The 20357-nt window shown below is 29.6% G+C and overlaps 4 protein-coding genes and 1 long non-coding RNA gene across 7 annotated transcripts; 3 read left to right on the top strand and 2 right to left on the bottom strand.

Moving 5' to 3' along the window:
* The first annotated feature begins 640 nt into the window (after positions 1-640).
* On the top strand, positions 641-2491 carry LOC105433136 (4-vinylanisole receptor-like). The gene is made up of 5 exons (XM_011648272.3): positions 641-996; positions 1305-1694; positions 1770-1974; positions 2118-2273; positions 2374-2491. Exons 1-5 carry the CDS (start codon positions 641-643, stop codon positions 2419-2421), a joined length of 1155 nt encoding a protein of 384 aa, XP_011646574.3. The 3' UTR covers positions 2422-2491.
* LOC148934922 (uncharacterized) lies at positions 2366-7250 on the bottom strand. Of its 2 annotated transcripts, none has more exons than XR_016140827.1 (5): positions 7115-7250; positions 4689-5161; positions 3320-3529; positions 2990-3241; positions 2366-2812 (listed from the first exon to the last, which is right to left on the bottom strand). It is a non-coding gene; the product is annotated as an uncharacterized LOC148934922 (long non-coding RNA). The 2 variants fall into 2 exon arrangements; XR_016140828.1 differs by having other exon boundaries at positions 2366-2798.
* On the top strand, positions 6449-8300 carry LOC148934921 (4-vinylanisole receptor-like). The gene is made up of 5 exons (XM_089083088.1): positions 6449-6804; positions 7106-7495; positions 7575-7779; positions 7917-8072; positions 8184-8300. Exons 1-5 carry the CDS (start codon positions 6449-6451, stop codon positions 8229-8231), a joined length of 1155 nt encoding a protein of 384 aa, XP_088939214.1. The 3' UTR covers positions 8232-8300.
* On the bottom strand, positions 8131-10659 carry LOC105433125 (protein spaetzle-like). Its single transcript, XM_011648261.3, has 6 exons — positions 10397-10659; positions 9570-9771; positions 9166-9374; positions 9015-9068; positions 8820-8929; positions 8131-8615 (listed from the first exon to the last, which is right to left on the bottom strand). Exons 1-6 carry the CDS (start codon positions 10448-10450, stop codon positions 8363-8365), a joined length of 882 nt encoding a protein of 293 aa, XP_011646563.2. The 5' UTR covers positions 10451-10659; the 3' UTR covers positions 8131-8362.
* A 2822-nt stretch (positions 10660-13481) lies between these two features.
* On the top strand, positions 13482-19724 carry LOC105433124 (transmembrane protein 62). 2 transcript variants are annotated; one of them, XM_011648260.3, is made up of 14 exons: positions 13482-13619; positions 13787-14233; positions 14351-14462; positions 14569-14706; positions 14781-15101; positions 15197-15329; positions 15696-15851; positions 15927-16074; positions 16186-16308; positions 16410-16491; positions 16565-16696; positions 16763-16937; positions 17002-17229; positions 17292-19724. In XM_011648260.3, the coding sequence occupies exons 2-14, from the start codon at positions 13997-13999 to the stop codon at positions 17344-17346; spliced, it is 2040 nt and encodes a 679-aa protein (XP_011646562.2). In that variant the 5' UTR covers positions 13482-13619; positions 13787-13996; the 3' UTR covers positions 17347-19724. The 2 variants fall into 2 exon arrangements, with proteins under 2 accessions (XP_011646562.2, XP_011646561.2); XM_011648259.3 differs by lacking the exon at positions 13482-13619 and having other exon boundaries at positions 13626-14233.
* Positions 19725-20357: the final 633 nt, after the last annotated feature.

The raw sequence follows: 20357 nt of genomic DNA, 5'->3' as shown, positions 1-20357 counted from the left end.
ATTAATAAGCCATGGAATGCAACGTTTCACTTTATTCCTTGTAATAACTGAAAGTCATCACTATTATTCTCCAGACGTTTTCTATTTTCCGTGCAATAATGCCTCTATTAATTCAATATCAATTCAGATCTAATTGACAGTTACAGCGTTTTCTGATACTTTTGTAATTCAAGTTTCCAATTGTTAAAAACATAAAATTTATGAATAAGCTTAAGAAACAATTAAAGTCTGTAGATTAATAAGTGTTCTAATGTTGAGACCCAAGACTCGCGTTTATCGATCGCGAAAGGTAACAAATTTATGCGAACGTTTATTTTTAAATAACGCGAAGTAAGACGGAATTACCGTAACAACGCTGGCATGCCTCTAATAATACATACAATTGTCTTTACAGAAATGTATATAACGTTTCATAAAATGATTAGCAAAATTTACTTATGCATAAGTTATCTATAGCGGAAGTCAAAGTAATTTCTAAGTAAGAGAGAATAGAAAAGGGGGTATGAAAGACTAACGTAAAGAAATGGAAACTGCAATATAATAGCTTCCTTAGAACGTCGTCTCGCAAGAAATATTTTTATTGAGATACTTTATCTAAAGATCATTGAATTGCCTCCCTTGAAACTTTTATTCAAGAACAATGCACACACTTCCTTTGTCGTTTGCACTCTTAACGTATACCGGTTATTGGCGACCTGTTGGCCTGACATCCATCAAATATTGGGCATACATCGTTTATTCCATTATAATGAACTTTCTGCTTTACTCATTCACACTTTGCGGTTTAGTCGATTGCTTCATAATCGAGGATCTCGAGACATTTATTGAGAAATTCTCTCTGTTTCTGTCGGTACTCGGTGTTAGTTGCAAAGTGATGAACCTGCTATTACGTCGAGATAAGATCATCGGTCTCACCGATATGCTGTTGAAAGACATTTGCGTACCCAGGAACGATCACGAGATGGATATCCAGCGACGCTTCGATCGCAGCGCAAAGTGCGTATTATAAAATTAAATTAAATTTTTTTTTTTTTTATTTAGTAAAAATGAAATTCCAGTTTTGCGCGATTAATATTGATATCATTGTTAGACGGAACAAAAATTTTTAGACAACATTGACATTATTTTTGCGAGACAAGAATCTAAGAGAAGAAATAAAGATTCCAAATAAATGCTTAACAATTACAGAATGTAACAATTTCTATTCAAAAATGCTTGCTTCATGTTTCTTCCCTTCTTTTTTCTAATATTTCACTAACTGTTGTCCAATACCTTAGCAATATGTTTTTACTATATTTCTTCAGGATAATTACCATATGTTGCGAGATATTGAATGAATCGGCTGTCTTCTTCGCAACGGTCGCGCAGTTTCGATACTTTGTCAGTACACGGACTTTACCGCTGTCCGACTGGGTGCCCTATGACATCTCGTCGACGCCTGCATTCTGGGCGACCATGTTGCATCAAACCATAGGATTAATGGTCTGCGCAAATGCCAGCGTCGCCCACGAGACTCTGATCTCTGGCTTTATGATTCAGGCCTGCGCCCAGCTGGATATACTCTGTCATCGCGCTCGCACATTGCCGGATTCGCTACGAGAAGTTCGGAAACACGACACCTCGAAGGAAGAAATCAAGGCACGAGAACAGCAACTCGTTCGCGAATTAATTCATCATCATCGCTATGTGTACAGGTGAAAATAAAGTTTTATTCGTCGTGAAGAAAAGGAAGGAAATATATCATGAAGAAATGAAAAATTGTAATGCAGATTTGCGGAGCGCATCAATGCGGTGTTTACCCTAATGATTTTCGTACAATTTACCATAAGCTCGACAGTGCTCTGTCTTAGCATCTACAAAATGTTGACGAAGAACTTGCTGAGTCTCGAATTCGCGTGGAGCTCGTCGTATCTTGGTTGTATGCTTATGCAAATTTATTTGTACTGCTGGTTCGGCAATGAAGTAACATTAAAGGTCGGTCATTTAAAAACAAATTTTTAATTTCTCAAATTATTATTATTTTTTAAAAATATTTTCCTTTTCTGAAAGATCAATTTAATAATTTAAAAAATTTTTTTTCAAGTTTTATTATCAAGTTTTATTCTTATGATATACAGAGCACTGAAATTGGAAGCGCCATTTACGAAATGGACTGGCCGATGCTTCCTATTGGTGTAATGAAGACTCTTTTGATAATAATTACGCGAGCCAAAAGACCAATCAAGATAACTAGTGGACACATAGTTACTTTGTCCAACAATTCATTTATGAAGGTTAATGAGATATTGCGATGATATTATCTATTGAAAATATTTTTAATAAATTTTTCACATTTTAATTTTTGTATATTAATTTTTCATTTTATTTTTTCAGATCATCAAAATATCTTACTCGGCATACAATGTTCTGCAAGGTTCTTAATATACAAGCAAAACAATATCTTCTCGCATACGACCTCGCGTTCTGAAAAAAACCTGGTTGCCAACTAATTATTCCTACACAAATTGTATTTACTTAAAAATATCTATATCCTAAAATATTTTCATAAATATTCTTATACGTATATTTTTTACAAAACTTGAAGACGATACTGCAAGATTTCTTGAAAGGCTGATAGTCTCTTCCCGATATTTTCGGGCTGGAATTCAGCATGGCAGCAGCAGCTTGCAGGCAGTCGGAAAAAATCGCGGATAATTTTGCCGTCTTCGGACAGACAGTTCGCGATAATTTCTGCTTGCACGTTGTGACGTATCCACTTTTATATACCGTCGACCATCTTGCACCTAGAATCCTCCTCACTGAAAGTAGAATGCTATACGACGTTTCTTGTAACGTTCTATTTTACTCTCGTCTTACTAGTAATCTATATAGTCTATAAATTTATTCTATATATATTCTTTCTTATGTATTGTATACAAAATGTTGTATACAAAAATAAAAAAATAATTAAACTGTAATTTGCAAGATTTTTTCGTCATATAACACTTACTCGCAAGTCTCGATCCATATATCTTGACGGAAATTTGTCTTATTTTTTTTGTCTTTTTTTTTCCACTGTTTGTTCAGATTCACGGCCGATTTTGGATAAATTTTTTGTTCCTATAATTTTATGGTTTTTTTATAAACATTTTCAGAACTTGACATTACGCGGTAAAAAAAATCACAATTTATTTAAAGATAATTTTATCTGGGACGAACAAAGTTGTATCTCGTTGATGTCTGTTCGTTGTACAACGTTTACCTACAGGCGAAGAAAATGATTTTAGATCGGATGTTTCTAGTTTCTGCAAAAATAAACTATAATTATTAATCAACTAACAATATTCTCATGCGCATAATGTAATATGACTGGAATTCCTAATAATTGCCTGGTTCACTAAGTCCATAGGATAATAAGGGACATCTTCGCAAAAGATTTGTTTCTTGTCGTCACATCTTGCGATCTATACGTAATTATCGTCACTATTTCTCGCTTGAAATTCGTCTGGCAATACAAAATCATTCTTTAAGTCCGATTTCTTACTGGTATCTACAGCTACATAAAAGTTTAACTGAAAATTGCGAAATAAACATTATCTTCTGAATAAATTATAAAATTAAGTAATTAATTTTAATCGAATTAGAAAGATTAATTTTAATTTAATAAACACAGTTATATTAGATTACCAAAATACTGTTTTAAGATCTTATTACATTTTAAAAACAATAAGAATTGCGGAATTTGATTTTGTCGCTCCAACGAATGTATCATTAAAAAGATCATTAACCTTACGGAAATTTGCATAAATTTCAAATTTAAACGATTGGCCCATAATATACCATTAACATTAATTTATTTTTATATAAAACATAATTGAAATACAATTAATTTTTTATTAATTATAAAATTAAAAGTTGCAAAATGATGAAGGTTTTTTATTCACTATAATCCATTATAATTTTGTTTATAAGAGATAATTCAGAATTATGAGATACCTTCTATATAGATCTATATAAATATATATATTTTCTTAAAATTAAATAGTAATAATATTAATAGTAATTAAATATTAATATTACTATATAAATATTAATATTAAATATTAAATACTAATATTAATATTAAATATAGTAAATATAACAAATGTAAATATATATTTTTTCCTTAGATAATAAAAAACTTGAATATACCTTTTCAATATATAATTTTTATACAGGTAAAAATCCGTAAATCGAGGTCAATCACTTAAACTGCGGTTTCCTTAATTTATTCTTAAAAAAACGTATAAAAATACGAAAGACAAGACGAAAATATATGAAAAGTAAAATGAAAATAGAACGTCATCAATAGGGAAGTAATCGATTTTAATTTAATTTTAATAAAATATCGCAAGAGATTTAAAATTAATTTTATAACAGTGTTAATAGATTCCCATGGATTCCACGATTCTTTTCTTTCCAAAAAGCATGACTAATATAATTTTTCTTTATTATTTTCAATCTTTTATTGATAAGATATATATTCATGAAGCAAGAGAAAAAATTGTAACCTCTCCAACTTTTTATTTTATTTTAATGAAATACGCGAAGAATATTTTCTTTAATATTAACCCTCAGGTTGAATCTGTTACGAGTCTAAATACTGCACATAAGCTTACAACGAGCACGAGCGAGAGATGATATCTAATGTAAACATCCTGCCTAGCTACCTCAGATTTCTAGTATTATCCTAGTAACATCCCTCCTCAACAAGAATTAGATCCTGATCAGCTTACATAAATGGAACCCCTTCTGGGCCGGAGCTATCATTCGTTACTCATTCAGCAGCCATTAGTTATCCACTAATCAATCCTTCATCCTACTTATCCATTTTTTCATCCCAGTCTACCTTTGAAATTATAACTTAGAATCAGTGAATCCTAAGCAAATTTTCAGAAGAAAATCGAGACTTTCTTCTTCAACCTCGATCTCAGTCAACCAAGTAAGTCTTCCGTTAGTCACTTATTAATTTCAATTGTAAATTTTTCGGATTTTCACTTCCTTCATTTCCTTCATTCATTTTATTTTAATCTACTCTTCTCTTTGCCCTTTCTTTCTTTCTCTTACTTACTACTCTTGATACGGTTTTTGCTTCTCTTCACTTATTTATCGATCTTGAAGAAAATTTTCACATTAAAATATTCTATAACAAAACAATTACAATACTGACCATTAAATTTAATATTTTATTTGTAAATTAAATTTATATGAAATATTGTTTTTTTATATATAGACATGTACTTCTTCTTTTATATAACTTTTCTTCTACAAAAGTAAATTTTTAACTAAGAAAAAAAGTTAATAAGTTAAAGTTTAAAAATTATGTATTTTAAGAATAATTAGTTATAATTAGTTATAAATTAGTTAATTAGTTAATAATTAGTTAATAATTAGTTATAATTAGTTATAAATATAATAATACTTAGTTATAAATTAGAAATTAATTTATTTAAAGTTAACTAAATTAAGTTAAAAGTTATTAACCTTTTTAACTTTATTAATTAATTTTTAACTTTTTACCTAGTTACTACTCAACTATCACATGATGATAGATCATAATTTACAGATTATTTTATCATAATTAGATAAAGTAATTTCTCGGTATCTAACTGAAAACTCATCTCAATAAGCTGATTATATTACATTGAATGTAGAAAGAATGTCACAAGATCTTCAGAAAAAAAATAACGAATTCTCGTACTAATATGAAGGAAAAAACCAACTAAAGAAATTGTGTCGACCTCTAGAACTCGTCGGATGTTTTATCATGCTATATTCATTACATATTAATAAGCAATGGAATGCAACGGAATGGAATTTCACTTTATTCCTTGTAATAACTGAAAGTCATCACTATTATTCTCCAGACGTTTTCTATTTTCCATGCAATAATGCCTCTATTAATTCAATATCAATTCAGATCTAATTGGCAGTTACAGCGTTTTCTGATACTTTTGTAATTCATTTTCCAATTGTTAAAAACGTAAAATTTATGAATAAGTTTAAGAAATAATTAAAGTCTGTAGATTAATAAGTGTTCTAATGTTGAGACCCAAGACTCGCGTTTATCGATCGCGAAAGGTACAAATTTATTTTTAAACATTTTCTTAATAACGCGGAGTAAGACGGAATTATCATAACAATACTGGCATGCCTCTAATAATACATACAATTGTCTTTACAGAAATGTATATAATGTTTCATAAAATGATTAGCAAAATTTACTTATGCATAAGTTATCTATAGCGGAAGTCAAAGTAATTTCTAAGTAAGAGAGAATAGAAAAAGGGGTATGAAAGACTAACGTAAAGAAATGGAAACTACAATATAATAGCTTCCTTAGAACGTCGTCTTGCAAGAAATATTTTTATTGAAATACTTTACCTAAAGATCATTGAATTGTCTCCCTTGAAACTTTTATTCAAGAACAATGCACACTCTTCCTTTGTCGTTTGCACTCTTAACGTATACCGGTTATTGGCGACCTGTTGGCCTGACATCCATCAAATATTGGGCATATATCGTTTATTCCATTATAATGAACTTTCTGCTTTATTCATTCACACTTTGCGGTTTAGTCGATTGCTTCATAATCGAGGATCTCGAGACATTTATTGAGAAATTCTCTCTGCTTCTGTCGATACTCGGCGTTAGTTGCAAAGTGATGAACCTGCTATTACATCGAGATAAGATCATCGGTCTCACCGATATGCTGTTGAAAGACATTTGCGTACCCAGGAACGATCACGAGATGGATATCCAGCGACGCTTCGATCGCAGCGCAAAGTGCGTATTATAAAATTAAATTAAATTTTTTTTTTATTTAATAAAAATGAAATTCCAGTTTTGCGCGATTAATATTGATATCATTTTTAGAAATAAAAATTTTTAGACGACATTGACATTATTTTTGCGAGACAAGAATCTAAGAGAAGAAATAAAGATTCCAAATAAATGCTTAACAATTATAGAATGTAACAATTTCTACTCAAAAATGCTTGCTTCGTGTTTCTTCCCTTCTTTTTTCTAATATTTCATTAACTGTTGTCCAATATTTTAGCAATATGTTTTTACTATATTTCTTCAGGATAATTACCATATGTTGCGAGATATTGAATGAATCGGCTGCCTTCTTCGCAACGGTCGCGCAGTTTCGATATTTTGTCAGTACTCGGACTTTACTGCTGTCCGACTGGGTGCCCTATGACATCTCGTCGACGCCTGCATTCTGGGCGACCATGTTGCATCAAACCATAGGATTAATGGTCTGCGCAAATGCCAGCGTCGCCCACGAGACTCTGATCTCTGGCTTTATGATTCAGACCTGCGCCCAGCTGGATATACTCTGTCACCGCGCTCGCACATTGCCGGATTCGCTACGAGAAGTTTGGAAACACGACATCTCGAAGGAAGAGGTCAAGGCACGAGAACAGCAACTCGTTCGCGAACTCGTTCATCATCATCGCTATGTGTACAGGTGAAAATAAAGTTTTATTCGCGCATGAAGAAAAGGAAGGAAATATATCATGAAGAAATGAAAAATTGTAATGGTGCAGATTTGCGGAGCGCATCAATGCGGTGTTTACCCTAATGATTTTCGTACAATTTACCATAAGCTCGACAGTGCTCTGTCTTAGCATCTACAAAATGTTGACGAAGAACTTGCTGAGTCTCGAGTTTGCGTCGAGCTCGTCGTATCTTGGTAGTATGTTTATGCAGATTTATTTGTACTGCTGGTTCGGTAATGAAGTGACATTAAAGGTCGGTCATTTAAACAAATTTTTAATTTTTCAAATTATTATATTTTTTAAAACATGTTTTCCTTTTCTGAAAGACCAATTTAATAAATTTTTAATTTTTTTTAAGTTTTATTGTCAGTTTATTTTTATGATATACAGAGCACTGAAATCGGAAGCGCCATTTACGAAATGGACTGGCCGATGCTTCCTGTTGATTTAATGAAGACTCTTTTGATAATAATTACGCGAGCCAAAAGACCAATCAAGATAACCAGTGGACACATAGTTACCTTGTCCAACGATTCATTTATGAAGGTTAATGAGATATTGCGATAATATTAACAATGTTGAAAATATCTATAAATTTTACACATTTTAATTTTTGTACATTATTTTATTTTTTATTTTATTTTTTTATTTTTTCAGATCCTCAAAATATCTTACTCGGCATACAACGTTCTGCAAAGCACTTAATATGTAAGCAAAACAATATCTTCTACGACCTCGCATTCCGAAAAAACCTGGTTGCCAACTAATTATTCCTACACAAATCGTATTTGCTTAAAAATATTTATATTCTAAAAAAAATATTTTTTTAAATATTATTACACGTATATTTTCTGCAAAACTTGAGGACGATACTGCAAGGTTTCTTCAAAGGCTGATATTCTCTTCCCGATATTTTCAGGCTGGAATTCAATGTGACAGCAACAGCTCGCAGGCAGTCGGAAGAAATCGCGAATGATTCTGCCATCTTCGGAAATGGCAGACAGTTCGCGATAAATATATTTCTGCTTGCACGTCGTAACGTATCCTGAGATCATACCGTCGATCATCTTGCACGTAGAATCCTGCTCACTAAAAGTAGAACGCATTACGATGTTTCTCATCGACGTAACGTTCTATTTTATTCTCATCCTACAATCATCCTCGTACAATCTACGTAGTCTATAAATTTATTCTAATAACTTTCTTATTTGTATACAAATATGTTGTAGGCAAAAATTAAAAAATAATCGAACTCTAATTTGCAACGCTTTTTATTCTTCGTGTAACACTTACTCGCAAGTCTCGACCCGTATACCTTGACGGAAATTCGTTTCGTTTGACTGAAGGATATACCGCCACTGTTTGTTCAGGTTTTCGGCCGATTTTGGATAAATTTTTCGTTCCTATAATTTTATTGGATATTTTTTTATGAACATTTTCAAAACTTGACATTACTTGCGGTAAAAAAAAATCACGATTTAATTTTACCTGGGATGGGCAAAGTTGTATCTCGTCGATGTCTGCTCGTTGTGCGATGTTTACCTATAGGTGAAGAAAATAATTTTAATTCGGATGTTTCTAGTTTCTGCGAAAATAAACTGTTAATATAAACTACAATTTCAACTATTAATTTACTAACAATATCTTCGTGCGCGTAATGTAGCAGACTCGAATTCCTAATGATCGCCTGGTTCACAAAGTCTATAGGATAATACGGGACGTCTTCGCAGAAGGTTTGTTTCTTGTCGTTACATCTTGCGACTTGTACGTAATTATCGTCACTATTTCTCGCTTGAAATTCGTCCGGGAATATAAAATCACTCTTCAAGTCCGTTTTCTTACTGGCATCTACAGATATATCCATAAAAGTTTAACTGAAGTTTGCGAAATAGACATTATCTTCTGAGGAATAAATTATAAAGTTGAGTGATTAATTTTAATTTAAGGAAGAGATTTTAATTTAGGAAGAGTTAGTTTTAATTTAACGAATATAGTTACATTAAATTACCAAAATACCGTTTTAAGGTCTCATTTTTTTGTTACCTTCAAAACGTGATTTGATTTGTTCTTTCATATCATTACTGTTTTCATACTGTTTATACTGTTTGTTGATAATTTCATTAGTAATTTTATTGATTATTTCATCGGAAGTAATCGTTGGATGTTTTAATTGTTCGCCATTAATGCGATAATTGTAATATTGTTTATAGGAATTGTAGCCATGATAAACGCGAGCTTCGAGAATCTGAAATAAAAAAATGCGTTTCTTCAATTCTCCATTTTTTTTCTATTGTCTATTCAGGGCATTTTTACTTTATCGATGCAAAGCTCTTGTCTTAATATCTTGATTAATTAGTTTAAAATCATGTTTTATTTTCTAGGAAAGAAAATAATTAATATATATGTATGCTTTATCTTTCGTACAAATCGTTTGATATTACATATCGGAGAGATTAACTTTTTGACAATCAACGCTTATCTGGTTGCGCGAACTCGTATTTTACTTGCATCATAGGTAAATATCATATTTCTCTGTATTTCATTTTTATTTGATTTATTATTTATTTTATATTTCATATCAAATTTAATTTCCTGTAATATTTTTTCTATTCGATCTTATAGATTGCTCGTTAAAAATTTCCGATTAAATCCTCAAATCAAACGATCCAAACTGGGCGACTTTCTTCATTTTTATTTAATTTATTATGTTTTATATTAAATTCAATTCTAATAATCGATATTAATTTAACAGGAAATCTCCCAATTAACATTATTGAATAATGTTCTTCAATGACTTTTTACTCAGCTCCTAGACGTTAAAAATCCAATTAAAGCTCCTCGAGTGATCCAAGTCGTTGACGTCTACGTACCGGTAAGACGATGAAGAATTCCAGAAGTACTATAATACTTTTTCCGAGTGTCATCGTCGAAACTTCTTCTATTCCTTTTCTCACTGGTGTAATGTAATTTACAATGAAAGGCGAGCGAGATAAACTGTGCAAAGTATCGAGAACCACGCCGAAGTAAACGGCGACTGCGCTGCGTAGCTTATGAGCTTTCAGCAGCTCTTCGTAGACTACTTAAACTGATTTACATCATACATGACGACTTCCGATCCGTAGGCTGATGTTGGTTTTCCCTTATCGGCCGTATTGTTATCTGCTTCCGAGGCTTTATCTGAAATCATCAAATCGCATCAGAGACCGATCGTTTGCATTTTTTTCTGCGATGAAATAGATTAGCTTATCCGATAAAATAAGAAAGCTCATCCGATGAGAGAAAGATATATTACTATATTCCTTGAGATTACTCACCCGAAGGAATTGACAGAAACGCGCAGAAAGCTAATGTTTCAAAATTATTAAATTCGCATCTTCGAAATTAAGGATTGACTTTAAGATTATTAAAATACTCTTCTCTTCGTTTGCCTTCGTTTATTTTCTAATCCGGCATCTCAATAAGCAAAGTGCCAGTAGTAGTATGCTAGCAGTTTGTCAGCAAACTCAAGCGGAATATTGCGTAGATCGGCATCAACTGCTTATTCAGTCTTAAGCTCAAGTTCTTTTAGCGAAGTCTGAATCGATAACAGAAAAGTCGAGTAAATCGAGTACTAATCCTTCGTGATTTAAATAACATTTACTTCTATATCATATATTCATGAAAAATATCAAGTCTGTTTTTTGCAACTGAACTAGTTGATCGAACTGGTACACTCGTTGTATTTAAAATAAAGTAGATATACATTTGAAATTTACTATTACTAAAAGCGAGATTAAAAAAAACAGACCTATTATTTAAATTATACAGCAAGTATTTTTGTTCGGATTTTTATGTTCATATCCTGTTATATCTTTTTTTACAGGTATTCTATCAATAAAATCTATAATATGCATTTTGCAAAATCTATATTTGACAGACTACCTAACTCTTTATATACGATCATACGTCTTTTTGCTTTCTACGGGAAACTTAAAGAAGCTTTTTCATCATGCTTTTATATTTTATTCTCTTTCTCTTTTTTATCTTTGACTTCATATTGCGGTTTTCCTTAATTCATTCTTAAGAAAGGGTATAAAAATACGAAAAGCAAGACGGAAATATGTGGGAAGTAAAATAAAAATAGAACATTACCGATAGGGAAATAATCGACTTTAATAAAATATCGTAAGCGATTTGAAATTATTTTTTTATGTAGGTCAGGTCTGAAAAACCTATATATTCAACGTCCCATTGTATTATCAATTGCGTCAGAATTTGCATTATAAACCACGAACGGAAATCCTATGACATATTCTTGTCAGATAAACTTCTTAGCGGTTGCTGGGCTGACGAAACTTCATCTTCCTGCCTTTGACAGATTCGTTCATCGTTTCGGATTTTCCGAGCTTGAGAATTCATTTCAACTTGCATTTTGAAGATGCACGTATTTCCAAAAATTTCAAATAAAGTCTAAAAAAGAAGTTTTTTTATGATTAGGCGTCTTATATTTTAAAAACTGCGGAATTTGATTTTGTCGCTTCAACAAATGTATTATCAAAGAGATCGTTGACCTTGCGGAAATTTGCATAAATTTCAAATTTGAACGATTGGTCCATAATATATCATTAACATTAATTTATTAACATTAATTTATTTTCATAAAACATAATTGAAATACAATTAATTTTTTATTAATATTATAAAAGTTGCAAAATGATGAAGATTTTTTTATTCACTTTAATCCATTCTAATTTTGTCTATAAGAGATGAGTCGCGAATTATGAGACACCTTCTATATAGCTCTATATAGATATATACATTTTCTTTAAACTAAATATAGTAATACTAATATTAATATTAAACATACTAAATAATAAATAATAAATAATAAATGTAACTAACAAAGTACAACGCGAAAAAATGAATGTAAATATATTCCTTGCTTAGATAATAAAAAACTTGAATATACATTTTCAATATATAATTTTTATATAGGTGTTCCGTAAATCGAGGTCAATCGCTCAAATTGCAGTTTTCTTAATTTATTCTTAAGAAAAACGTATAAAAACGAAAGACAAGACGGAAATATGTGAAAGGTAAAATAAAAATAGAACATTACCGATAGGAAAATAATCGACTTTAATAAAATATCGCAAGGGATTTGAAATTAATTTTATAACGAGATGCACTATGGATTTTTAATCTCTCTGCCAAGAGATGCTAAGATGTATCTCCTCTGTGGTGTATCCTGTGTAGTGATAAAGTAGCCCAATTTTTATTTAACTTTAATTATGTTATAAAATTTATAAAGATCATCTCTTCTTTTAATTTTAACAAAAAATTCGAAAATAAAACAGTTTGAAATTTCAACATAAAAATGATGATAACTCAAAAACAACGCATTTCCGAATGTTTCTATTTATACCAACTTTTTTTCTTGTTTTTTAATCTCTAATCATCTTCCTAACGATTGATCTTCACTTTTGAAACATCCTATTTCACTAGCTGAATACCTCAAATCTAAGAAATATACAGAATTTATTTTTATCTTCAACATTCGCAGAATTCACATATCAGAATGTTATCTAATATTGAATAGATAACATTTTATGGTAGAAATTATGATATATAATTATTCTTAAAGAACTGAGAAAAATTGCTTAAATTTACCTTAAGTTTAATTTAATTTTATTAAAATTCGCTAGAAATAAAATTAGAAGTAAAATTAAATTAAATATATAATAAAATTAAAATGAACAATAAGATTAATAAGCTAACTTTAATTTTAATCAATTTTGGATAAATTTAATTTAATATATTTAATAATTTTATACGCGTAAAATCATCTAATCTAGTTTGAAGTGTGAATTTTCAAATTTCCACATCTCTCTCCTTCTTTTAGGATATTCAGTAACATCTTACAGAATCACGTGCAAAAGAAACGTGACGGTAAAGTGCGTTATCATACACTGATAATGTAGAGAGCAATTAAATGTCAACGTAACATTTAACAAGGGACCCTGACAGGAATCGTTAGGAAATGTAATCGATCCCGGCGGGAAGGCGAACGAGGCCGGGGAACCGATCGAACATGCCGTGATGAAATGACAACAGGTGAATAGCAAAGCGAGCGTAGGAAAGTCGGGCCGTTCTTTACGATTCGGGATCCCCCGATCGATGTCAGATGACCCGGATTTCGAACGCATCATGCGCAAAACGACGCACTTGACGTCGTACGACCATTGCTTTTGGCCGTAAACCTGGATTTCTGTGTGTCGCAGTCGGCATCTGTGCAAATGTGGGAGGCATAAGATGATTTCCCAAGTCTTTCGACTGTCTTCCCGTGCACGCTCCTCGTCTGGGATGAACGTCCTCGGGTATCCGCATATCGGCTTCCATCCGTAAATAATTGACACGGTCCGAAATTGGAACGGGTAGCCTCCCTCCCCTCGGATGAGGGCAATCTCACTTCAAAATCTTCCCTTTAATTAATGTATTTGCGTGGTCGTATTGTCGTCACGATGAGGCTAGGGAGATCCACCGGCATCTATCTAATTATGACGCTGACAATCGTCATCCTGATAACGAGGAGTTATCTTGGTGACGTCGATCCCTACCTTCCGAAGAAGACCTTGACAGACAATAACGGAGAGCCTGTCGTGCAGTGGTCCGAACCAAAGTATTATAACATAGAAAATTCATACAATCACTTGATTTGGTTCCTACAGGTTTGTCGATGCTTGTATTCAAAATAATCAATAATAATTCAATAATATAATAAAAGTTATAGTTCACGTACGATCATATATCATAGAGATCTGTTCATGCCTTTTTTATGTTCTCAGATAAGTGACATACATATAAGTATCTTTAGAGATCCTTCTAGGCTATCTCAGTTCAAGGAATTCTGTAATGTAACAGTAAATTCTATTCAACCTGGAGTTGTTCTTGCTTCAGGTAATTTATATTCAGGCATTTTACAGCTATAAGAGATATATGATATCATATACTTAGATCATGATCAAAGAAAAATTAAATAATTTTTATACTTGCATCTTAATAGGAGATTTGACTGATGCCTTAGCTAAAAATGGATTGGGGTCTAATGAAATCCTTCAAGAATGGCAGCATTATAAAAATGTAATAGATCAGACTAATGTCAGTAAGAAAACTTTGTGGTTGGATATTAGAGGGAATCATGGTGAGAAAGAGGCATGCATTTTAATTGCACATGCACACAAAAAAATCATGTTAACCTGTTAATGTTATTTTTAGATAACTTTGGCATCTTAAATCTAGAATCTAAAAATAATTATTATTCGCATTATTCTATCCAAGGAAAGAAACATCCTAGATCTTATATGTATAATGTTAAAGTTGGTCTTGAGATATATTCTTTTATTGCAATTGATGCTTGTTTGAAGCCGGGTCTTAAAAGACCATTCAATTTTATTGGTACTTTAGACCAAATAGAAATTGATAAGATAAAACAATTGATTAACATATCGAAAGAGAACAATGCTGCTCATGTAATTGTATTTGGTCATTATCCTACGTCAAGCATAATATCGAAATCTAATATCAGAAACATTTTAGGTAAGATAAGTAATATTTGTAATATTTTATGCTTATAAAATATTAATTTTATATTACATTTTTGCAATTGTACTAAATTTATTGTATATGAAAAGGTAATCACAGAAAAAATATGGTGTATTTATGTGGCCACTATCATACACTTCTCAATATGGTACCCAATATGTACGTGTTACAAAACGAAGGTTTTCTTGAACTAGAATTGGCAGACTGGAAAGAAAAAAGAATGTAAGATAAATACTCTTTTATATATTTAAGCACGATAGTTGCTGATGTATAATTTATTGAGTTTGCATGTATTTTCTATAATACATTATTATTTAAATCTCAATAATCAGAATTCTTTCCTACTTAAAAAAGAACTTTAGAAATATAGAAAAGTATATTTTATTTTTTATTATTATGTTGTAAAAATTAGGACACACACTATCTTTTCATATATAAGCTAATATTGACACTGCTTTGCTATTAGTTGTGCAAATATTTCTTTGTTATTCTTAGTACATCATTTTTTAAGATATATTTATCACAATCAATTTGCCTTATTTTTAGTTTACATAAATATTAAATGCCTCTCTGACAAACGCTTTTTAGATATCGCCTTGCGGCGATAGATCATGGCCAGTTCTCATTCATTGATATAAAACACAATGATTGGCCTATAGCATTAATCACCAATCCCAAAAACGTGTTATTTATGATGCCACAAAAGGAAAATTTACAATCCATTATCAAATCCACCCATGTCAGGTAAAAATGCATTTTTGTTGATACTAGCAACTTTTCTTATTTAATTCATAAAATTCAATAAACTGCTTGTTATAGAGTATTGGCATTCTCTACAGTCAAATTAAAAACTGTCGAAGTTCAATTAGATGATGGTGGTTGGCAAGAATGTACTCATGTAAATGGACCTCTCTATGTATTGCCATGGAACTCTACAAGATATAAAGAGGGTATTCATCATATAACAGTTTAGTAGATATTTTTTACACAAAATTATTTATAATAGTTGATTAACATACTAATTAAAAATATATGTATATGTACTGCTTTTGTAAATAAAATTATTTTATATTTTTAGGTACGTGTAATTGACGATGAAAACAGGAAGAAAATTGTATCACATTCTTTTTCTCTGGATGGATCGTGGTTATCTACTTCCATTCTTCCCAAATTAGTGCTGATGTTTGATATTGTCTATATTGTAAGTAAATATATCACTATTGATTAATTAAATTTTTGCATAATAATATATATAATAATTTAATTTATTATAATAATTTAATTTATTCTTATTTCTTATAGTTTCAGTTTTTATTCTTCTCTACACTGGCATTGGTAGTCGTCCCACTGTGGTTAATTCGATGTTTTCATTTATGTAACAAGAGTAAGGAATATTTACATGAATTTCATATTAGATTGTATAAAAAAAATATATACTCTTTCTATTTGTTATTCAGATAAAAGGATAACAATACCACGTCGACATGCGAGGTTCTTTTATTCATGTCTGGGGAGGAAATTATCGTTGTTATCCAACGATGATATGTTGTTTTATGGGGTGATATTTCACACATTATTTTTGACTATTGGTAAATATATAAATATATAATTAGAAGAATTTAAAAAATTAAAATTAACTCAAAATTCAATTCAAGGTCCATGGGCTGTGGGAGAATTAATTGAAGGTCATATGGGTGTGATATTTCTGTGGGGAATAATCATTCAAAATCATTTTTTACCAGGTGGTTTAACGTTTGTTTATGGATTTCTTCAGTTATGGTGTTTTCATATACCCCATATACTACATTTAGCACATTACATGGATCGTAGGTCTGTAATATTGCAATAATATCGTCATGATAAAAAAAATGTTCTGAGCTTAATTGCGTTTCAGATTACAATACGCTGAACGTCCTGTCACTCAAGTCTGGTCAAAATTAAGGATAGCTTGGCATTTCTTACCATTTTGCCCAATAATCCTGATACAAGTCATTTTGACTTATTTTCTATATCTAGAATATGGTTTAACAGCTGCATTAATCTGTCCGTTGCGAATAGGATGTATTGGGGTAGCATTAACACAATTTTTTATTGTCACCACAATGCCAATTTCGCGCATAAGGTTTGTATTAATATTTGTAATATAATATGTCAAACATATATTGTAAATGTTTATTTTTTAAGGTCTGCAGCATGGTATGTTAGAGGTTACATTGATAATAACAATACAACTGAATAAAAATGATAGTAGAATAATACAATTAGGAATGTTAGGGTAAGCTAACATTCAAACAATTAGTATTAATAATGAATTTATAGAAAAGAATTTTGTGAATGCATTCTATTATATTTTATATTTTTACTAGAACAATGGTGATATTAAGATTTCAACTATATTGTAAAAAAGATAATCAGATATATTTAAAAGTCTAATTATTTTTTATATCATATTACAAGAGAATCTTATATGGATATTGTTTGCATTTTGTAACGAAGTTGATATTTATTCGATAAGTGCCACCTTATGTTATACTCACTTATTTTTTTATGATATACTCATATATTATGATTACTGATAAAGAGAGAATTATATAAGTTTTAAAAGATAATTTATAAATTTTAAACTAATACGCTTACAGTGCGTATGATGCAATGTGATAACTTTATTGTTGATATGAGTTGCGTTTATAAATACTATTATTTTTTACTTCCATATTATCCATAATTTAAACTCGAAAGTATTTTTGAAAAATGCTTTTATTTTAATTTTTTTATTAATAGAGATCAGATTAAAAAATCACAAGTAGAAAATATTTATGTATTGTAAATGTTGCCATTGTTTTCTGCTCTATTAGAATATTAACAATATATTAAGGAGATGCTAAACTAACAAGCGAACTTCGACGAGAGCGTTCACACATATGCGCATCTAAATATAAACATAAATACATTTAGATATACATACATACATATACTCATACATATATTTCTGTATACATATGAATAAATTTTCATATTGACTTTTTGTATCATATTAGGTATCTATCTCCTAATTCTAAGAATTCCACGTTATCTCTTCATGTAATCTTCTAGTCTAGCAATATCAATTTTAAATACAGATCGCAAATTTTTTATATAAAGCATATAAATATTGACGCAACTTGACTGCTCTGGATGTTATTTTTTATTAAAGTATCAAATGGTAAAAAGATCTAAATTATAACAATTTTTCTCGATCTTGATACGAAATTCATATGCTAGATACGTAGTAAACTTTAATTGTGAAAAAGGATTTCCAAATCTATAAAATTAATAAAAAATTAAACCGATACAAAGTTACCGCATTTTATCGGACGAGTTTAGCATCCCCTTAATAATGTATTAAATAATACTAAAATTACTATTAAAAAATACTAATATTTTTTAATCTAATTGATGAAATTCAAAGATAAAATTATACATATTTTTGCATTCTTGTTTGTGTTTAACTAAACATTTTGATCGCTTTTTTGTAACATATTTTACTTTTCTATTTCTTTATTGTTATGACACGAAATATTGCTAAAAGATTATTCCAATATCATAAATAAATATTTTTCTAAATATTTAAAGATAATTGCAGGAATATTGCAAAATATTTTTTAAAAATAAACATCGGAATGTTGTTATAAGCTTTTAGAAATATTTTATGTAATATTTCAATTTTGCAAAATAATATTTCTGCATTATTATTGTAATATTTTATGCCATAGACATAAGTACATTTAAAATTCACTGTACTTTTTTCACGACTCTCAAATACTTCAAAGATATATCCAAAAACAATTAGCAAATTTTACTTATGTTTTCCTTATAGTTACAAAATAGCACAGATATATTAAATGTAAAATTTAATATTTTTTATTTAAAAAATTGTACAAAATATCAATTTGCCAATATAAGTTATACTAACTCCTAAAAAAGTTTAGAGAAATAGCAATTGAATTTGGGACATTTGTGCCACATAATTTAAAAAAAAAATTGGCCATTTTTGATGTAGAGTGTTAAAAGAAATCAATGAAAGTAATATTGTTCAATGTAATGAAATGTAATTGCATCATTATCATTATTAAGTACGATTGAACGTTACGTATAGATCATACTTAGTGTGTAAATGTAACCCTGATAAATGACAAGTGAGTTTATGAAAAATGTGTGAAAATATAACATGTGTAATTATTAATTATTAATTGTACAATCAAGAAAGGTTTTATTAATTTTATTACACAAAAGAATTATCAATCATTATAAAATTTTTGCCAAAATCTAATGGAATAAGGAAAAAGATTATTATACTTTTAATAATTTTGACTGTTATTATGGACCATTATTAATTAATTTATTTGTATATCTCACGCAATAATAATTGGAGAAATCAATTTGCAAAATTTATTTGCCAAATTATTAAATATTCTTCTAATGTTTTTCTAACCGTTAACGAAATCTACATGTGCCAAAAAATAACATACATAATTAACAATATAAAATAGTAAAGTATCGAAAAAAATGTTATCTATACTTTGTAATATCTGGCGTGCGATTACACTGTAAAACTTAATAAATTACGTAAAAAAATAATTTATTATATTTTAAATAATTGTATTATATTGAAGCAATTATGAATGTATAATGTATAAATAAATTATAAATAAATTATAATTATGAATGTAAAAAAATACAGGAAAGAATGGAAGATGACTGATAATTAAGACTTAACAATTTCTCCTAATTTTTATGACATTAAAATAATGATCATTTTTTTCAGATTTGCTAGTCTTGCTTATAATTCGTAAAAATTAAATAAATTAACATTTTTGAAAATTTATATTTTTTAAAAACGTGTCGATTATAATATATAAAAAAATAAAATATTTAAAGTAAGTCTTATGGATGAAAAAATTTATTATATGTAATAAATTTGCTATATTATTACAATATTATATTTTAACACAACGAAAAAATAAATAGAAAAAAAAATATTGTATTTACAGGATTTAAAAAAGATAAAATTAATAGGACGCACTAAAATTAATTATATTAAAAATATAAAATCAAATTAAATTAAACATAGAAAAAAAATATAAAAGTTATCATTGCTCATAACATTCACCTTATTCTTATGGTCACCATATTTATCTATTTCATAAAAATATAATGCAATAAATGAAAAAATAGAAGTAGTAGAATTGATAAGTGTCATCGTCAGATGGC

This window comes from Pogonomyrmex barbatus, unplaced genomic scaffold (assembly GCF_055798465.1).
Source record: "Pogonomyrmex barbatus isolate J1 unplaced genomic scaffold, ASM5579846v1 scaffold7, whole genome shotgun sequence".
NCBI classification, from domain to species: domain Eukaryota; kingdom Metazoa; phylum Arthropoda; class Insecta; order Hymenoptera; family Formicidae; genus Pogonomyrmex; species Pogonomyrmex barbatus.
This window is presented reverse-complemented; position numbering and strand designations above follow the sequence as displayed.

Coding starts and splice junctions, on each gene's coding strand:
- LOC148934921 (XM_089083088.1), top strand. CDS start 6,449: ATGCACACTCTTCCTTTGTCGTTTGCACTCTTAACGTATACCGGTTAT. Junction 7,780..7,916: donor GTAATGAAGTGACATTAAAG/GTCGGTCATTTA, acceptor TATGATATACAG/AGCACTGAAATCGGAAGCGC. Junction 8,073..8,183: donor CCAACGATTCATTTATGAAG/GTTAATGAGATA, acceptor TTATTTTTTCAG/ATCCTCAAAATATCTTACTC.
- LOC105433125 (XM_011648261.3), bottom strand. CDS start 10,450: ATGACACTCGGAAAAAGTATTATAGTACTTCTGGAATTCTTCATCGTC. Junction 8,930..9,014: donor TACAACTTTGCCCATCCCAG/GTAAAATTAAAT, acceptor ATAAAATTATAG/GAACGAAAAATTTATCCAAA. Junction 8,616..8,819: donor ATACGGGTCGAGACTTGCGA/GTAAGTGTTACA, acceptor TTCTACTTTTAG/TGAGCAGGATTCTACGTGCA.
- LOC105433136 (XM_011648272.3), top strand. CDS start 641: ATGCACACACTTCCTTTGTCGTTTGCACTCTTAACGTATACCGGTTAT. Junction 997..1,304: donor CGCTTCGATCGCAGCGCAAA/GTGCGTATTATA, acceptor ATATTTCTTCAG/GATAATTACCATATGTTGCG. Junction 1,695..1,769: donor CATCATCGCTATGTGTACAG/GTGAAAATAAAG, acceptor ATTGTAATGCAG/ATTTGCGGAGCGCATCAATG.
- LOC105433124 (XM_011648260.3), top strand. CDS start 13,997: ATGTATTTGCGTGGTCGTATTGTCGTCACGATGAGGCTAGGGAGATCC. Junction 14,234..14,350: donor ACTTGATTTGGTTCCTACAG/GTTTGTCGATGC, acceptor TTATGTTCTCAG/ATAAGTGACATACATATAAG. Junction 17,230..17,291: donor ATGCCAATTTCGCGCATAAG/GTTTGTATTAAT, acceptor TTATTTTTTAAG/GTCTGCAGCATGGTATGTTA.